This window comes from Heterodontus francisci, chromosome 8 (assembly GCF_036365525.1).
Source record: "Heterodontus francisci isolate sHetFra1 chromosome 8, sHetFra1.hap1, whole genome shotgun sequence".
Lineage (NCBI taxonomy): Eukaryota > Metazoa > Chordata > Chondrichthyes > Heterodontiformes > Heterodontidae > Heterodontus > Heterodontus francisci.
Window position 1 is genome coordinate 23680457 of NC_090378.1, and position 17678 is coordinate 23698134.

General features: G+C 42.3%; 1 protein-coding gene across 1 annotated transcript in view; it reads left to right on the forward strand.

The window, feature by feature from the left end:
* Nucleotides 1-17678, forward strand: part of ccdc18 (coiled-coil domain containing 18) — a 216038-nt gene that overhangs the window by 94572 nt on the left and 103788 nt on the right. Inside the window, exons 13-14 of the mRNA XM_068036805.1 lie at nucleotides 12571-12681; nucleotides 14939-15070. Coding sequence (XP_067892906.1) covers nucleotides 12571-12681; nucleotides 14939-15070 — 243 coding nt within the window. The remainder of the gene's footprint in view (nucleotides 1-12570; nucleotides 12682-14938; nucleotides 15071-17678) is intronic.

The window sequence follows — 17678 nt, forward strand, 5'->3', positions numbered from 1 at the left end:
TAAACTGTTATATTTGGATCTGTTAATTGAACTATGTTTTTACATTTTCTGGGTGCTAGGGTTTCCTTCCTCTTGCTAGGAAGATATCCACTGCTCTGGCCTCATAGATATGTATGATTAAACACAAAATATTACATTTATCTGGTTTTCTCAACTTACACAAATGCTTTTAGGTTAGACAGGATGCCTTGTGAAGAGGGTTCCATACCATTTTAGAATGAATACATGTGTATATAATTTTCTGTGAGGTACATTGTTTACTGTTTTCTGTCTTTATCTTCTCCACAAAGACTGCCTACTTCCATCTCCATAATACCACCCATACTTCATCCATCTGCTGCTGAAATCCTTATCCATGCCGTTGTCATTTCCAGGCTCTTGACTGTTCAATGCTCCCTGGCCATCCTCCCATCCTGCACTGTCCATACACTTCAGGTCATCCAAAACTCTGCTGCTCATATATTATCTTGCACCAAATCTTGCTCAACTTGATCCCTGTGCTTGATGACTTACATTGGCTGCTGGTCTCTCAAAGTCTCAAATTTAAATCTTTCCTCATGTTTAAAATCTTTCATGGACTTGCCCCTCATTTCTGTGACTTCGTTCGATCTTGCAACTGCCCCCCAGAACACACTCTTCACGGTTTTATGGTTGTAACCAGTTAGTTAGATCGCACCTGAAATATTGTGAGCAATTCTGGGCACCACACCTTAGAAAGGATATATTTATTTTGGAGGGAGTGCACATAGATTTAGCAGAATGATAACTGGACTCCAAGCATTTAATTACAAGGATTGATTACACAAACTAGGGTTGTAATCCCTAGAAGGATAAGGGGTGATTTGATCGAAGTTTTCAAGATATTACTGGGAACTGATAGGCTAGGTAGAAAGAAACTACTTCCGCTGATAGAACTAGTCTAATAATTAGAACCAGAATTTTCAGGAGTGAATTAGGAAACAATTCGGTGGTGGAAGTTAGGAACTCTCTTCCACAAATGATAATTGCGAGATCAATTGTTAAGTTTATAACTGAGATTGATAGATTTTTGGTAACCAAAAGGTCTTGAGGGATATAGGGCAAAAGGCAGGTATCTGGAGTTAGGTCGTAGATTAGTCGTGATCTCCTTTAATGGTGGAACAGGCTCGAGGGGCTAAATAATCTACTCCTGTTCCTATGTAGTGTTCGATTGTAGATAGAGATACAGCACTGAAACAGGCCCTTCGGCCCATCGAGTCTGTGCCGACCAACAACCACCCATTTGTACTAATCCTACATTAATCCCATATTCCCTATCACATCCTACCACCTACCTACACTGGGGGCAATTTACAATGGCCAATTTACCTATCAACCTGCAAGTCTTTGGCTGTGGGAGGAAACCAGAGCACCTGGCGGAAAACCACGCAATCACAGGGAGAACTTGCAAACTCCACACAGGCAGTACCCAGAACTGAACCCGGGTCGCCGGGGCTTTGAGGCTGCGGTGCTAACCACTGCGCTACTGTGCCGCCCCAAGATAAGCATAATATATAAATTACAGTGAAGTTAAGTTTCTTCTTACATGAGAAATTTCAATTTATTTTTGATTGGCACTTCAGATTTTGAATTAAAAGGTTGAGATTATTAAAAGTGCAGTCATAGTCATAACAGCACAGGTGATCATTCGGCCCTTCGAGTCCATGCCAGCTCTCTCTAGAGCAATCCAGTCAGCCCTGCAAGTTTATTTCCCTCAAGTACCCAGTTTCCTTTTGAAATCATTGATTGTCTCCACTCTCAGCACCCTCGTAGGCTGCAAGTTCCAGGTCAAAGTTCTCCCTGTGTCTGTGTGGGTTTTCTCCGGGTGCTCCGGTTTCCTCCCACAAGCCAAAAGACTTGCAGGTTGATAGGTAAATTGGCCATTATAAATTGTTACTAGTATAGGTAGGTGGTAGGGAAATATAGGGACAGGTGGGGATGTTTGGTAGGAATATGGGATTAGTGTAGGATTAGTATAAATGGGTGTTTAGTTTAGTTTAGAGATACAGCACTGAAACAGGCCCTTCGGCCCCCCAAGTCTGTGCCGACCATCAACCACCCATTTATACTACGAGGGTGGTTGATGTTCGGCACAGACTCGGTGGGCCGAAGGGCCTGTTTCAGTGCTGTATCTCTAATCTAATCATTACTATTTGCTGTGTAAAAAAAAAAAAAAAAATTCTTCCTCACATTCCCCCTATATTTCTTGCCCAAAACCTTAAATCCCTGTCCCCTAGTCCTTGAACCATCTAAAGGGAGCAGTTTTACTTTGTATACCTTACCTAAACCTGTCATAATCTTGTACACCTCTGTCAGATCTCCCCTGAACCTCTTTTGCTCCAAGGAGAACAACCTCAGCTTCTCCAACCTAACTTTGTTGCTAAATTTCCATCATCACTAGAATCATTTCTGGTAAATCTCCTTTGCACCCTCTCAAGGACCTTCACATCCTTCCTAAAGTGTGGTGACCAAAACTGGACACAGTACTCTAGTTGTGGCTGAACCAGAGCTTTATAAAGGTTCAGCACAACTCCCCTGCTTTTGTAATCAATAGAAACATAGAAAATAGGAGCAGGAGTAGGCCATCTGGCCATTTGGGCCTGCTCCGTCATTCAAAAAAGATCATGGCTGATTGCCTAATTCAATACCCTGTTCGCGCTTTTTTCCCATATCCCTTGATCCCTTTGGCATTTAGAAATATATTTAGCTCCTTCTTGAATCTATTTAATGATTTGGCCTCCACTGCCTTCTGCGGTAGATAATTCCACAGGTTCACCACCCTCTGAGTGAAGAAATTTCTCCTCATCTTGGTTCTAAATGGCATACCCCGACTGTGACCCCTGGTTCTGGACTTCCCAGCCATTGGGAACATCCTCCCTGCAGCTAGCCTGTCTAGTCCTGTTAGGATTTTGTAGGTTTCTATGAGATCCCCTCTCATTCTAAACTCTAGTGAATATAGGCCTCGTCGACCCAATCTCTCCTCCTACGTCAATCCTGCCATCGCAGGAATCAGCCTAGTAAATCTTCTTTGCACTCCCTCCATGGCAAGAACATCCTTCCTCAGATAAGGAGACCAAACTGCACACACTACTCCAGATGTGGTCTCACCAAGGCCCTGTATAACTGCAGTAAGATATCCTTGCTGCTGTACTCAAATCCTCTTGCAATGATGGCCAACATATCATTCGCCTTCCTAATTGCTTGTTGCACCGAATACCTCTACTATGAAGCTCAAGATCCCAAATGCTTTGCTGACCACTCTCTCAATGTGTCTTGCCACCTTCAAAGACCTATGCACACGAACCCCCGGTCCCCCTCCCTGCGTACTCTTTAAAACTGCGTCTCCCTAACCCTTCTGACAAAATGCATTGTCTCACACTTCTGTGTATGAAGTTCCATCTGCTGCTTGTCTGCCATTTCTGCTAGCTTATTTGTATCCTTTTACAGTCGATTGGTATCATCCTCACTGCCACACCTCCAAGTTTGGTATCATTGGCAACTTTTGAAATTTTGCTCTGTATTCCAATATTCAAGTCATTTTTTTTTTAAATATATAAAAGCAGTGGACCTAGCACTGACCCTTGGGGAACATTGCCAGTTACCATGACTAGCTGTTTTCTGTCCTTTTTTATCCAAGCTGACACCGACCCTCCTATTCCATGAACCTCAATTTTGTTAACCAGCCTTTTATCTAGTACTTTGTCAAACGCTTTCTTAAAATCCATATTGGATTCACTTTATCTGAATGCACGAAACATCTGCAATAAGACAGATGAACTATTGGCACAAATAGAGATAAATAGTTTAGATCTAATCACCATTACAGAGATGTCGTTACAAGGTGACCAAGGTTGTAAAATAAATATTACAAGATACACAATGTTTTGAAAAGACAGGCAGAATGGTAAAGGAGGAGGGGTAGCCCTGATAATAAAGGATGACGTAAGGACATTAGTGAGAAAGGATCTTGACCCAGAAAATCAGGAGGTAGAATAAGTATGGGTGGCGATTAGGAATAGTAAGGGTCAGAAAACACTGGTGGGAGTAGTTTTTCGGCCTCCGAACAGTAGTTATACCATTGGACAGAGCATTAAACAAGAAATTATTCGAACTTGTAACAAAGGCAATGAAAAAGTTGGGGACTTGAATCTTCATATAGATTGAACCAATCAAATTGGTAAAGGTGGTCTGGAAGATGAGTTTATAGAATGCTTTCATGAGAGTTTCCTGGAGCAATATGTCGTGAAACCATTTAGGGGTAAAGTTAAAGTAGATCTAGTATTGTGAAATGAGGCAGAGTTAATTAGTAATGTCCTAGGTAAAGATCCACTGGCAAGCGGTAATCATAATACAGTTGAATTCCACATTAAGTTTGAAAATAACATACTGTAATCACAAACAAGAATCTTAAACATAAAGGCAATTAGGTAGGTATGAGGGGAGAGATGGCTAAGGTTGGTTGGGTAAATAGACTAAAAGGTATGGCAATAAATGAATAGTGAGAAACCTTTTAAAGAAACAATTCAAAATGTTCAACAAAAATTCATTCCATTGAAAAACAAAAACTCAGCAAGAATGATCTATCCATGGCTTACCAAAAAGGTTAAGGATAGTATTCTATTAAAAGCAGAGGCTTTTAATGTTGCAAAGAACAGTAGGAAATCTGAGAATTGTAAGTGTTTTAGAAACCTGCAAAGAGCCACCAAAAAGTTGATAAAGGGGAAAAATAGAATGAGAGTAAACTAGCCAGTAATATAAAAACAGATCGTAAGAGCTTTTATAAGTATATCAAAAGGAAGAGAGTAGCTAGAGTAAACATTGGTCCCTTGGAAGCAGAGACAGGAGAATTTATCATGAGAAATGAGGAAATGGCAGAGGCATTGAACAAATATTTTCTGTCTGGCTTCACGGTGTTACCAGAGTGTGTTTTTTTTGGTAAAATATGTTATAAGGATTTATAGTTGAATTATGGACATTGATTCATCTGGACTTTTGAGAGGCTGAACTTTGTGTTTTTTAAAAAAAGAAGTCACCAGAAGGTTCCTGGATTTGGCTTATAAACAAGTTCTTACTGGAAGGCACATGTCTGTGGATAATCACCCAGCAGGGTTGTTTTTGACTTGGGTAGATGTTTACAACAAAGTGATAGGTCAAGATTTATAGTCAGGAGACTTGACTTCTGGACTGATTTTAGTTTCAGTTTGAACTGTTAGAACAGACAACTTTTTGGTGGCTCTTTGCAGGTTTCTAAAACATTTACAATTCTCAGATTTCCTACTGTTCTTTGCAACATTAAAAGCCTCTTCTTTTAATGTAATACTATCCTTAACCTTTTTGGTAAGCCATGGATAGATCATTCTTGCTGAGTTTTTGTTTTTCAATGGAATGAATTTTTGTTGAACATTTTGAATTGTTTCTTTAAAAGGTTTCTCACTATTCATTTATTGCCATACCTTTTTTGGATTACATTTTTGTTAACTGCCATTCTATTCTCATTCTCTTTGCCAGTCTTGCTTTCCTCTTCACTTCACCTTTCAACTTATTCTATATGGGCTAGTTCTCACTTGAAGAATTCACCTGACGTGCATCATACACCCTCCTATTTTAAAATTTGTTTCATCATAGTTATCCCTCTTGTCATCCAAGGAGACCTGACTTTGGTTCCTCTACCTTTTCTCTCTTGTTGGAATGTACCTAGTGTGTACCTGAAACATCATCTCCTTTTAAAGATCACCCATTGTTCTGTTCCAGATTTTCCTATCAGTCTTTGGTTTCATTTTATCCTGGCTAAATCCCCCCTCATCCCATTGAAGTTAGCCCTCTTCCAATTTAAAAGGTCTTCTTTAGATTGTTCCTTGCTCTTCTCCATTACTAATCTAAACCTTATGATACGATGATCACTCTTACCCAAGGTTACTCCCACAGACACTTGGTCCACTTGGCCCACCTCATTCCCCACACCAGATCCAGCACTCCTAGTTGGACCAAAAACCTATTGGTCATGTAAGTTCTCCTGAACACATTTCAGAAATTCCTCCCTCTCCTTACGCTTTGCTCCAACATGATCCCAGTCAATATTTGGGTAATTAAAGCCTCCTAAAATTGCCACTCTGTAGTTCTTGTACATCTCTGTGGTTTCCCTGCAGATTTGCTGCTTTGTTTCTCTCTCAGTATTTGGAGGCCTGTAGAATATCCCCCATAGCGTGATCATACCCTTTTTGCTTCTCAGCTCGAACCAAACAGATTTTGTCTTTGCCCCCTCAATGGCATCCTCTCTTTCCAACACTACAATGTCTTCCCTAATAAGTATTGCCTTTTTTCATTCCCTATCTTTTCTGATCACTGAGTCGTTTAATATTATGCGCCCAGTTCTCTCCATCTTTAAACCATGTTTCCATTATTGCCACTATATCATATTCCCTCATGGCTAGTTGTGCTTGTAGCTCGCCAACCTTATTTTGTGCGTTTACATACATGCCTTCTAAACCTGTCTTTGTATTCCTTTGTCCTTCTTCGTCTGCTTCTATCTACTATGGTACTATTTCCTTTTGTAGTACTATTCAACACTCTCACTCCTTTATGCACCTTATTCCTCTTTTCTATTTCTATACACTGGTGCCCATACCCCTGCCAATTTAGTTTAAACCCTCCCCCAGAGGACATTGTTACCCAGTCCTATTGAGATGCAACCCATACCTTTTGAATAGGTGCCTCCTGCCCTGAAACTGGTCCCAATACCCCAAAAATTTGAAGCCCACCCTCCTGCACCATACCTCAAGCCATGTATTGATCCTCCCTTTCTTCCTATTTCTACTCCCTTGTACGAGGCACTGGGAGTAATTTAGATATTGCTACCTTCAAGGTTCTACTTTTTAACTTCCTCCCTAGCTCCAAAGTCTACGCTCTCTCTGTCGTTGGTACTGACGTGTACTACGACTTCTGGCTCACTCCCTTTCCCTTGCAGAATATATTCTGCACCTTCTCAGTGATATCCTTTATTCTGGCACCAGGGAGGAAAAACACCATGTGGGACTCCTGATGAGAGTTAAAGAAATAAATGCTTGTCTCTCTTCTTCCCTGCCCTCCCGCCCCCCCCCCCTCCCCCCCCCCCCCCCCCCCCCCAAAACTATGGAATCTTCTACAATGACTGCATTTCTAAACTTTGCTGTTTCTCCCCCCCATCCCCCGTGGAATCCCTTGCCCATTGGTGCCATGGTCTGGGCTGCACTTCTTCAAGGTTTTGGCACTTGGCACTCCCAGCAGTCACCAATGTTGAGTACCGGTTTGAGAGTGGAATACACCCCGAAGACTCCTGCACTTTCTGCCTCTTCCTACTCTTCCGGAAGGCCACCCATTTACTATACTGAACTTGCTCTACCTGGGGTGGCCACCTCCTGGAACCTACGATCCAGGAAACTTCTCATCCTCCCTGATGCTCTGCAGTGACTACAGATTCCCCTTAAGCTCGGAAGCCCTGAGCTCAAGCTCATGCAGCTGGAGACTCTTCCTACACATGTGAGAGCGGCAGTAGAGTTTAAAAGAGCAGGAGAGAGGAGGACCCGGAGAGCGGCGGCAGGGTTTAACAGAGCGGGAGAGAGGAGGACCCGGAGAGCGGCGGCAGGGTTTAACAGAGCTATCCTCGCCTGTCCAGTCCACCAGAGCAAAACAACTGCGTTCAGAGGGAAAAAAATCAGTGTGACTTCACAGGAAAACAGATTGTTTATTGGTTGGTGAGAGTTTTTCTCCTTCAAAGATTCAGGCAATTGTAGTAATTAGATTGTATTTACTAATAGTATAGCTTAATTGGCTGGTGAGTATTTCCTATTAATTAATTAAATATTTAAAACACTGTAAAAGATGTCAGGGCAGGTCATGTGTTGCAGCTGCAGTATGTGGGAGCTTGTGGACACCAGCGTGATCCAAGGCAACCATGTCTGCAGTAAGCGTCTACGACTCAAGGAGCTTCAGCTCAAGTCAGTGAGCTGGAGGCCGAGCTACAGACACTGCGATGCATCAGTGAGGGGGTAAGTTACCAAGACACTTTGTTCCAGGAGGCAGTCACACTCCATAGGATAGGGTCTTCTGATTTGGTCTGTGGTCAGGGACAGGAGAGTGTGGTTGCAGCTGAGGCAGATAAGGTGACCCAGTGAGCAGGGGTGCAGGAGCCTCAGCCTTTGCAATTGTCCAACAGGTTTGAGGTTCTTCCAGCTTGTTTGGATGAGAGTGGGGACTGCAGGGTGACTACAGCAAGCCATTCAAGTGGGGGGAGCAAAAAGGAATGCAGTGGTAGTAGGGGGCAGTATAGTGAGGGGGATAGACACTGTTCTCTGCAGCAAAGAGCGAGAGTTCAGAAGGTTGTGTTGCCTGCCCGGTGCCAGGGTTCGGGACATCTGCTCGGGGATGGAGAGGAACCTGGAGTGGGAGGGGGAGGATCCAGTCGTCGTGGTCCATGTAGGTACCAATGACATAGGCAGGATAACGAAGTATCTGCCAAGTCAGTATGAGGAGCTAGGCACCAAATTAAGAAGCAGAATCTTGAAGGCAATAATCTCTGGATGATTACCTGAGCCATGTGCAAATTGGCATAGGGAAAATAAGATTAGGCAAATGAATGTGTGGCTCAAAGACTGGTGTGGTAGAAGTGGGTTCTGGCTCAGGGGACACTGGCACTACTACTGGGGAAAGTGGGGGCTGTACCATTGGGACGGTCTACACCTGAACTGTGCTGGGGCTGATGTTCTAGCAAGCTGCATAATTAGGGAAGTAGAGACGGTTTTAAACTAAATAGTCGGGTCAAGGGATGAAATTTGGGAAGATGTGGTAAATCAAAGAGTAGAGACAAGGCAAGAGAGAAAGGTATTGATATGGAAAATGATAAACACACCGTGACAGGAAGGGACAGAGGGTATAAATCTAAGAGTAAGTCAGCAGACAAGGCTAGAAGTTACAAAAATAATAAAAGGACAAAACTAATGGCTCTGTATCTGAATGCACGTAGCATTCGAAACAAAACAGATGAACTGATAGCACAAATAGAGGTAAGCATGTATGATCTGATAGCCATGACAGAGACGTGGTTGTAGGATGGCATAGGGACATATTGAAGGGTACATGGCATTTAGGAAGGACAGGAAGCTAGGAAAAGGTGGAGGGGTGGCTCTGTTAATTAATGATGGTATTAGTGCAATAGAGAGGGATGACCTAAGTTCAGGAAAGCAGGATGTAGAAGCAGTTTGAGTAGAGATGAGAAATAATAAAGGCAAGAAGTCACTCCTGGGAGTGGTGTACAGGCCCCCTCTCTATTGCACTAATACCATAATTAATTAACAGAGCCACCCCTCGACCTTTTCCTAGCTTCCTGTCCTTCCTAAATGCCATGTACCCGTCAATATGTCCCTATGCCATCCTACAACCACGTCTCAGTCAGGGCTATCAGATCGTACAGTAACCACGTAGGACAGAGTATAAAGCAAGAAATAATGGGAGCTTGTCTGAAAGGTACAGCGATAATCATGGGAGATTTTCATCTCCATATAGACTGGAAAAATCAGATCGGCAAAGGTAGCCTAGATGAGAAGTTCATAGAATGTTTTTGGGATAGTTTCTTAGAACAGCATGTTCTGGAGCCAACCAGAGAACTGGCTGTACTGCCCTGGTATTGTGCAAGGAGATGATTAATTGATGACCTCATAGTGAAGGTGCCCCTAGGTAGTAGCGATCATAATATGATTGAATATTACCTTCAGTTTGAGGGAGAGAAGAATGGATCCAAGACCAGTATTTTAAACTTGAACAAGGACAATAATGAGGACATGAAAGCAGCACTAGCTAAAGTGAACTGGCAAATTAGTCTAAGGGATAGGTCAATAGAGATGCAGTGAGGGGATATTTCCGAATACACAGAATAAATACATTCCAACGAGAGAGAAAAATTCCAAGGGAAGGACCTGCCATCGGTGGTTAACTAAAAAGGTTAACGATAGTATCAAACTTAAAGAAAAAGCATATAATTGTACAAAGATGGGTGGCAGGACAGAAGATTGGACAGAATATTTAAAAAAAAAAGAAAAGAATGACTAAAAGGAGGGAAATATTACAGTACGAGAGAAAGCTCGCAAGAAATATAAAAACAGACAGTAAGAGTTTCTATAGATATTTTAAAAAGACAATAGTTAACAAAGTGAGCGTTGTTCCTATAGAAAGTGAGTCTGGGGAATTGAGGGAAAATAAGGAGATGGCCGATGAATTGAACAGGTATTTTGCATTGATCTTCACTATAGAGGATACAAGTAACATTCCAGAAATAGCTGCAAATCAAGAAATGGAAAGGAGGGAGGAACTCAAGAAAATTGCCATCTTGTCAAAGCTTTTCGAATTGGACTCATCAGGACAATTCACAAAAATATCAATGTAAGGGAAAGCAACAAATTTATACTGTATGAAAAGAGAGTGCTGATTGGTTGGCCAGTGGACTGTGATTGGTAGTGGTATTGCCATGGAGAATGCACCAGTTTATGGTGACTGACAGTTAACTGCCAAGCTTTGTTTAAAATTTAAACCAGGCAGCTTGACTCTGGTCAAGGCATTGCCCCTGAGGAATATGCAGTGAACGGCTGTCACTTATTTTGTTCAGCTGAAACAGGCGCAATGTGTGTACGTGTTCTTTCTGTCTGCAAAGAACAAGGCCCTGCATATTAATATATGCAGCTTCCAGTACGCGCAAATGTGCCACACGACGAGCCTGACTGTCAGCATAATTCATTGCACATTGCAGATTGTTTAGCAAATGTTTTCCAATCGTGGAATCACATCTAATGTTGGACACTGTTTTTTGAGTTTTGCTAACATGGGCTAGATGGGTACGGCCTGTACCTTGCCCGTTGCGAACAGCGGAAGGGACATGTTGTTTGATATGATCCGCCAGTCTTTGGGGCGTACGGCCTGTATACCGAGCATCACACTGGCATTGAAGTTCATATATCACATTACTCATTTGTGTGATAAGCAGAACGTCTTTTTGGCTTGATGGCATGCACTGGCTGCACAAGCTTGAGCTCTGGGTTTCGCAACTTGAGCAGCGGCTGGTGTCACTGTGGTGTATCCGTGAGACAGAAAGCTACGTGGATAGCACGTTTAGGGCAGTGGTCACACCACAGGTTAGGAGCATGCAGGCAGAGAGGGAATGGGTGACTACCAGCCAATCTAAGAGAACCTTAGGTAGTGCAGGAATCCCCTGAGACAATCTCGCTTGCTAATCCGTTTTCCATTTTGGATACTGGTGAGAGTGATGGTTCCTCAGGATTGCAGTCAGAGCCAGGTTTGTGGTCCCACAGGTGGCTCAGCTGCACAGGAGGGGAGGAAGAAGAGTGGAAGAGCAGAAGTGATAGGGTATTTGTTAGTTAGGGGAACAGACGGGCGTTTCTGCGACCGTATACGTGACTCCAGGATGTTGTGTTGCCTCCCTGGTGCCAGGGTGAAGGATGTCGTGGAGCGGCTACAGGACATTCTTCTGGGGGAGGGTGAACAGCCAGAGGTCGTGGTCCACATTATCCCATTTGGTCTCCTGCCTCCTCAGTTTTATGTTGCTTTTTTCAGTTACAAAACTGTTGATCATTCTATTAGCATAGCAATTAGAGATTTTGCAAATACATAGTGTGACTTAATTATTTTTACATTCTATTTGGATCTTCAGAAAAATTTGGAAAAGGAGTGATTTATTTTCACAGCTGTAGCAAATGTTAAGTCAACTATGAGCAGCCTGGTGCTGCAGCAACATGTTACTAAATAAGCCTCCTGTATTTTATCTCTGGCCTGGAATGCCTTTTGATCACAGACCAAAACAGGTCAGTTTTCAATCCTTCACTTGTTGATGCTAAAAATGTACTGTTCTTTTAAAGGAGAAAGTAGCAATCTATTATATTCCAGAAAGTCAGGTGGTGAAGGATAGAATTGGAGCCAATCCTTACACACTTCTGTCATCATTTATTTATAGAAATACAGATTACAAACGTGCACCTTCTAACCCCAACCACCACCATTTTGTCTGTTCCTATTTATAGGAGCACAAGTGAATCCCCAATTATTGCCTGCCACCTACATACAATTACTATACAATTAACAACCTATAATAAAATTGTTGTGTGAATAAAGTACACATCAAGACTCTTGTGATTATATATATTTTTTCCTGTTTCAAATTATAAAGTTACAACATTATAAGGATAATTATTAGACTTTGTGCTCACTAACTGGAAACCTCACCCTTTGTACATGCATATTGGAAATTCAGGAATATACAATTTTCTGACCACTTAAACAAGATTCATAAAGTTGCGTGCAGCAACGTGAGAGTTTTAGGCCTTGCCAAAAGTGGCACATCATTTCAAAAGTAATGCAGGAATGTTCCCTTTTTTTTTAAAGTAAGGGGAGGGTGTGCCTGAATAAAGGGCCAAAGAATTTAAATTGTCTGTTTTCTGGATAATTAACCTAGCTATTTTTCATCTACCCAATGATAAACATACCTTAATATATCTATCCCCTTCTGTTTGACAGCTAAGAAAAGCAAAATCGCAGCTTTCCACAGTGGAGAAACAGTTGGAGGAGAAAACCATTGCTTACACAACCAATGCAGTAAAAGCAATGGAACATGAGCAAGAACTTGCGGTAAAATTGGGATAACAATTAAATGACAAATAATGAGCAATGTTGACTTGGATTTTTAAATAATTTTTCAGCAACAGTGTGAAATGCAGTGACTAATTCCTGTACAAGATGCGACAACTTTTAAACTTCAGAAAAAGTCCTGTGAAGTCCCATTGTCATTTGAAACATAACAATATCTTGTCCATAATGCAGAAATCCATGCTTACTGAAGATGAGAGTTTTGCTTAAAAAGCCCATACATTTTAAAATATCTATCTGTTTTGCTGTAGTCCAAAAAAAGGATTTTGAGCCATTCCAACATTTAACTGAGTTCCCTTAACATTTTGCTGTTTTGACTTGGAAACACTGCATTCCATGTAGAACTGGGAAAATAGAAAATTTAGCAGATCTGTAAGCGAAGTGAGTGAACCTTTTTAACTTCTGGAAGTCACTTAAATCATGTTTTGAAACATTGAAATATACTTTGCATTTGCTTGTAAAATCTCAAGCGTACATGTCCTATTTAGAATTTTTTGTCAAGAAGATACTTCACCAATAACACAAACCTTCAAAAAAAAAAAAGGGCAGATTAGAATTGTAAAATTTCTTGTATTAGCATTGCTCAACAATGTGGAAAATTGCCCAGGTATTGGTCATGTCCACAAAAAGCAGAATAAATCCAACCCAACGAATTAATACCCGATCAGCAAGCTCCCAATCATTAGTAAAATCATGAAAGGAGTCATCAACAGTGCTATCAAGCAGCACTTACCAATAACCTACTCACAGATAAAAACAAGAAATGCTGGAAATACTCAGCAGGTCTGGCAGCATATGCGGAGAGAGAAGCAGAGATAACATTTCAGGTCAATGACGCTTCATCAGAACTGATGAAGGGTCATTGAACTGAAACGTTAACTCTGCTTCTCTCTCCACAGATGCTGCCGGACCTGCTGAGTATTTTCAGCATTTCTTGTTTTTATTTCAGATTTCCAGCATCTGCAGAATTTTGCTGTTACCTACTCACAGTCAGTTTGGGTTTTGTTGAGTCTATTGCCATCAACATCCTGGGAGGGAGGGGGAGGGTCACCATTGACCAGAAACGCAACTGGAATTACATAAAGACTGTAATTGCTAGTGCAGGTCAGAGGTTGAGTATTCTGGAGCATGTGGCTCACCACCTAACTCCCCAAAGCCTTTCCACTACCTACAAATCAGGAATGTGAGTCTTGAGCCTGAGCCGGGCACAGTGAGTGACCCGGGTTAACCCAACACTCCAGGGACAGTTTAAACGGAACTTTACTCTGTATCTAACCCGTGCTGTACTTTCTCTGAGAGTGTTTGATGGGGCAGTGCAGGCGAGGAGAGTTATTCCTTACCCATTTTAAACCTGGAGAAGTTATTCCTTCAAGTGTAGGTAGGTGGTAGGAGAATTGAGGGAAGGTGGGGATGTGGTAGGGGACATGGGATTAATGTAGGATTAGTATAAATGGGTGGTTGATGGTCGGCACAGACTCGGTGGGCTGAAGGGCCTGTTTCAGTGCTGTATCTCTCTATCTCTATCTAATACTTGCCTGGAGGGTGCATCTGGATATCATTCAGGACAAAGCAGTCCGTTTGTTCGGCACAATTAGCCTAAATGCCCTTGCCTCCACTGTAGCTGCACAGGGTGCATTGCAACAACTTCTTCATCAGCACCTCCCAAACCTATGACCTTTTAATGGCTAGAAAAACAAGGGAACACCATTACTTGCAAGTTCAAATCACACCTTATCCTGACTTGGGGCATATATTAATGATCCTTCATTGTCGCTGGGCCAAAATCCTTGAAGTCCATACTAACAGCATCTGGGAGCACCTCCATTTTGGTTCAAGAAAGTCCACCACCACTATTCTATGGCAACTAAGGGTGGTCAATTACATGCTGGCCTTGTAACCTATGTCCACATCATAAGATTGAATTTTTAAAAAAAGGAATCTAGTTGGAAACTGACACCAGATGCATTTATTTATACTCAAACATAGTGAGGTGCCTTTACTGGTTTTTTTTAAAAAAAAAAATGGAAATGCTTATCTGAGAAAGATTATCCTTGGTCAGTTAAGTGAATACAGAAATCCTGGGTGGAAAATCTATGTCCTCTTTTCCTTCTCCCTTCAATTGCATGACTTGTATGTGAAACATTCGAAGAATATGTTTTTTGTATAGAAAATTAGAAGAAATTTTCAATATTACCCACAACAGTTTAATTTTTACTGCTGTTTCCCTTCAAAATATTAGGAAAAGAATGAAGAAATTATCAAAATGGAAAAGTTCATTGAGGAGCAACAGCAAGAAAATATTGTTGCACGTGAGGATATCAAGAAGATTCAAACTGAGCACTGCCATGAATTTGAGAAACAAATTGAAATCGTAAGATTATGTTTCGATACTAATTGCTTAGATATATGGGATTTTTCTCTTAGCATTTTTTGTGGGCCAAGATTTTGGGAAGGTTGTACTCATTGGTTACAGGCCTGCTGGTGGCTAGTTAGGCCTATCTGTGACCAGCAGATTCTCCTACAGCGGGTGCAAGTTAAGGTGTAGTCGCTGCTGGGCGCAATTGGATCTATCCTCCTCCTCCTTTTCTCTTTCATTTTGGATCTTTGCTCAGTCTCAAAAGTGTCTGTAGTCCTCCTGATGTAGTATCTCCAGGCATCACGATTTATGGACTGCGTTTCCCACTGGCGATGGTCTATGTGGCACACAGAAAGGGCTTCTTCGGGAGTCCTTGAAACATTTGCCCCTCTGTTTCTTTTACCAGTGGTCAGCACTCCATACAGCACGATCTTGGGCAGGTGACTGTCATCCATCCAGGCATCGTGAACTACCCAAGGCAGTTGGCTTTGCAGGAGGATGGCCTCGATGTTGGTGATGCTGGCTGTTTCCAGGACTTCAGTGTTTGTGAAGGATATATGTAGATATGGACAAAAGAGCTGAACTCCAGAGGTGAGGTGAGAGTGACTGCCCTTGACATCAAGGCAGCATCTGACCAAGTATGGCATCAAGGAGCCCTAGTAAAACTGGAGTCAGTGGGAACTGGGGGAAAAACTCCTCCACTGGTTGGAGTCATACCTGGCACAAAGGTAGATGGTTGCGGTTGTTAGAGGTCAATCATCTCAATCCCAGGACATCACTGCAGGAGTTCCTCAGGGTAGTGTCCTAGGCCCAACCATCTTCAGCTGCTTCATCAATGACCTTCCTTCAATCATAAGGTCAGAAGTGGGGATGTTCGCTGATGATTGCACAATATTCAGTACCATTCGCAACTCCTCAGATACTGAAGCAGCCCATGCCCAGATGCAGCAAGACCTGGACAACATGCAGTCTTGGGCTGATAAGTGGCAAGTAACATTCACACCACACAAGTGCCAGGCAATGACCATCTCAAACAAGAGATAATCTAATCATAACCCTTTTATGTTCAATGGCATTACCATCGCTGAATTCACCACTGTCAACATCCTGGGGGTTACCATTGACCAGAAACTGAACTGGACCAGCCACATAAATACTGTGGCTACAAGAGCAGGTCAGAGGCTGGAAATTCTGTGGCGAGTAGCACACCTCCTGATTCCCCAATGCCTGTCCACCATCTACAAGACACAAGTCAGGAGTGTGATGCAATACTCTCGACTTCACTGGATGGGTGCAGCTTCAACAACAGTCAAGAAGCTCGACACCATCCAGGACAAAGCAGTCCACTTGATTGGCACCGCATCCACCACCTTCAACATTCACTCCCTTCACCACCGACGCACAGTGGCAGCAGTGTGTACCATCTACAAGATGCACTGCAGCAACTCACAAAGGCTCCTTCGACAGCACCTTCCAAACAGATGACCTCTACCACCTCGAAGGACAAGGGCAGTAGATGCATGGGAACACCGCCACCTGCAAGTTCCCCTCCAAGTCACACACCATCCTGACTTGGAACTATATTGCCGTTCCTTCACTGTCGCTGGGTCAAAATCCTGGAACTCCCTTCGTAACAACACTGTTGGTATACCTACACCCCAAGGGCTGCAGCATTCAAGAAGGCAGCTCACCATCATCTTCTCAAGGGCAATTAGGGATGCGCAATAAATGCTGCCCTAGCCAGCAACACCCACATCTCGTGAACGAATAAAAAAAAATGTAGATGCGTTATCACTAATATAGTTACGCAGCTTAGGATTCTCAAAGTTTCTGATCTTGATATGTGGGAGTTTAAAATAAAAATGTACTTTTAAAAAATTAAGAACAATGGGCTGTACTCATTGAAGGATTTGCCGCTCTTAAAATGGCCACTAGTAGTTGTATGAGAACAATGATGCCTTTTTTTTTTAACAACTACAGGCCATAATTTTTCTGGGTTTCTTTCATTTGAAAGAAGCTGGTGTGGCTGCTACTCATTTGCAGTACTCGACACTTCTCTCTTTTGTGAATAGTTATTCTTTGTTTTTGTAAATCTGATTGTAACAATAACCATAAAAACTATTGCCATACTAAAAAATTGTAAACCAGGAGAAAAGTTATATTAATTTAAAATACTTGGCATTTTGTTAAAATAGTTTAGTTAAACAGAAGAGACTTGTTTCTTCTGTGATGGAAAAACTGAAACATTGAAGCTGCTGTTGTGATTGAAGAACATAGGAAATAGGAGCAGGGGTAGGCCATTCAACGCCTTGAGCCTGCTCCGCCATTCAACTAGATCATGGCCGATCTACCTCTTATTCTGAGACTGGTTCTAGACCCCCACTACCCCCCACCCCCCAGCCAAGGAAAACATCCTTCCTGCATCTACCCTGTCCAGCCCTGTACCAATTTTGTATGCTTCAGTGAGATCACCTCTCATTCTTCTAAACTCTGGAGAGTATAGGCCCAGTCTCCTCAATCTCTCCTCAGAGGACAGTCCCGCCAGCCCAGGGATCAGTCTAGTGAACCTTCGTTGCACTCTCTCTATGGAAAGTATATCCCTCCTTAGGTAAGGAGACCAAAA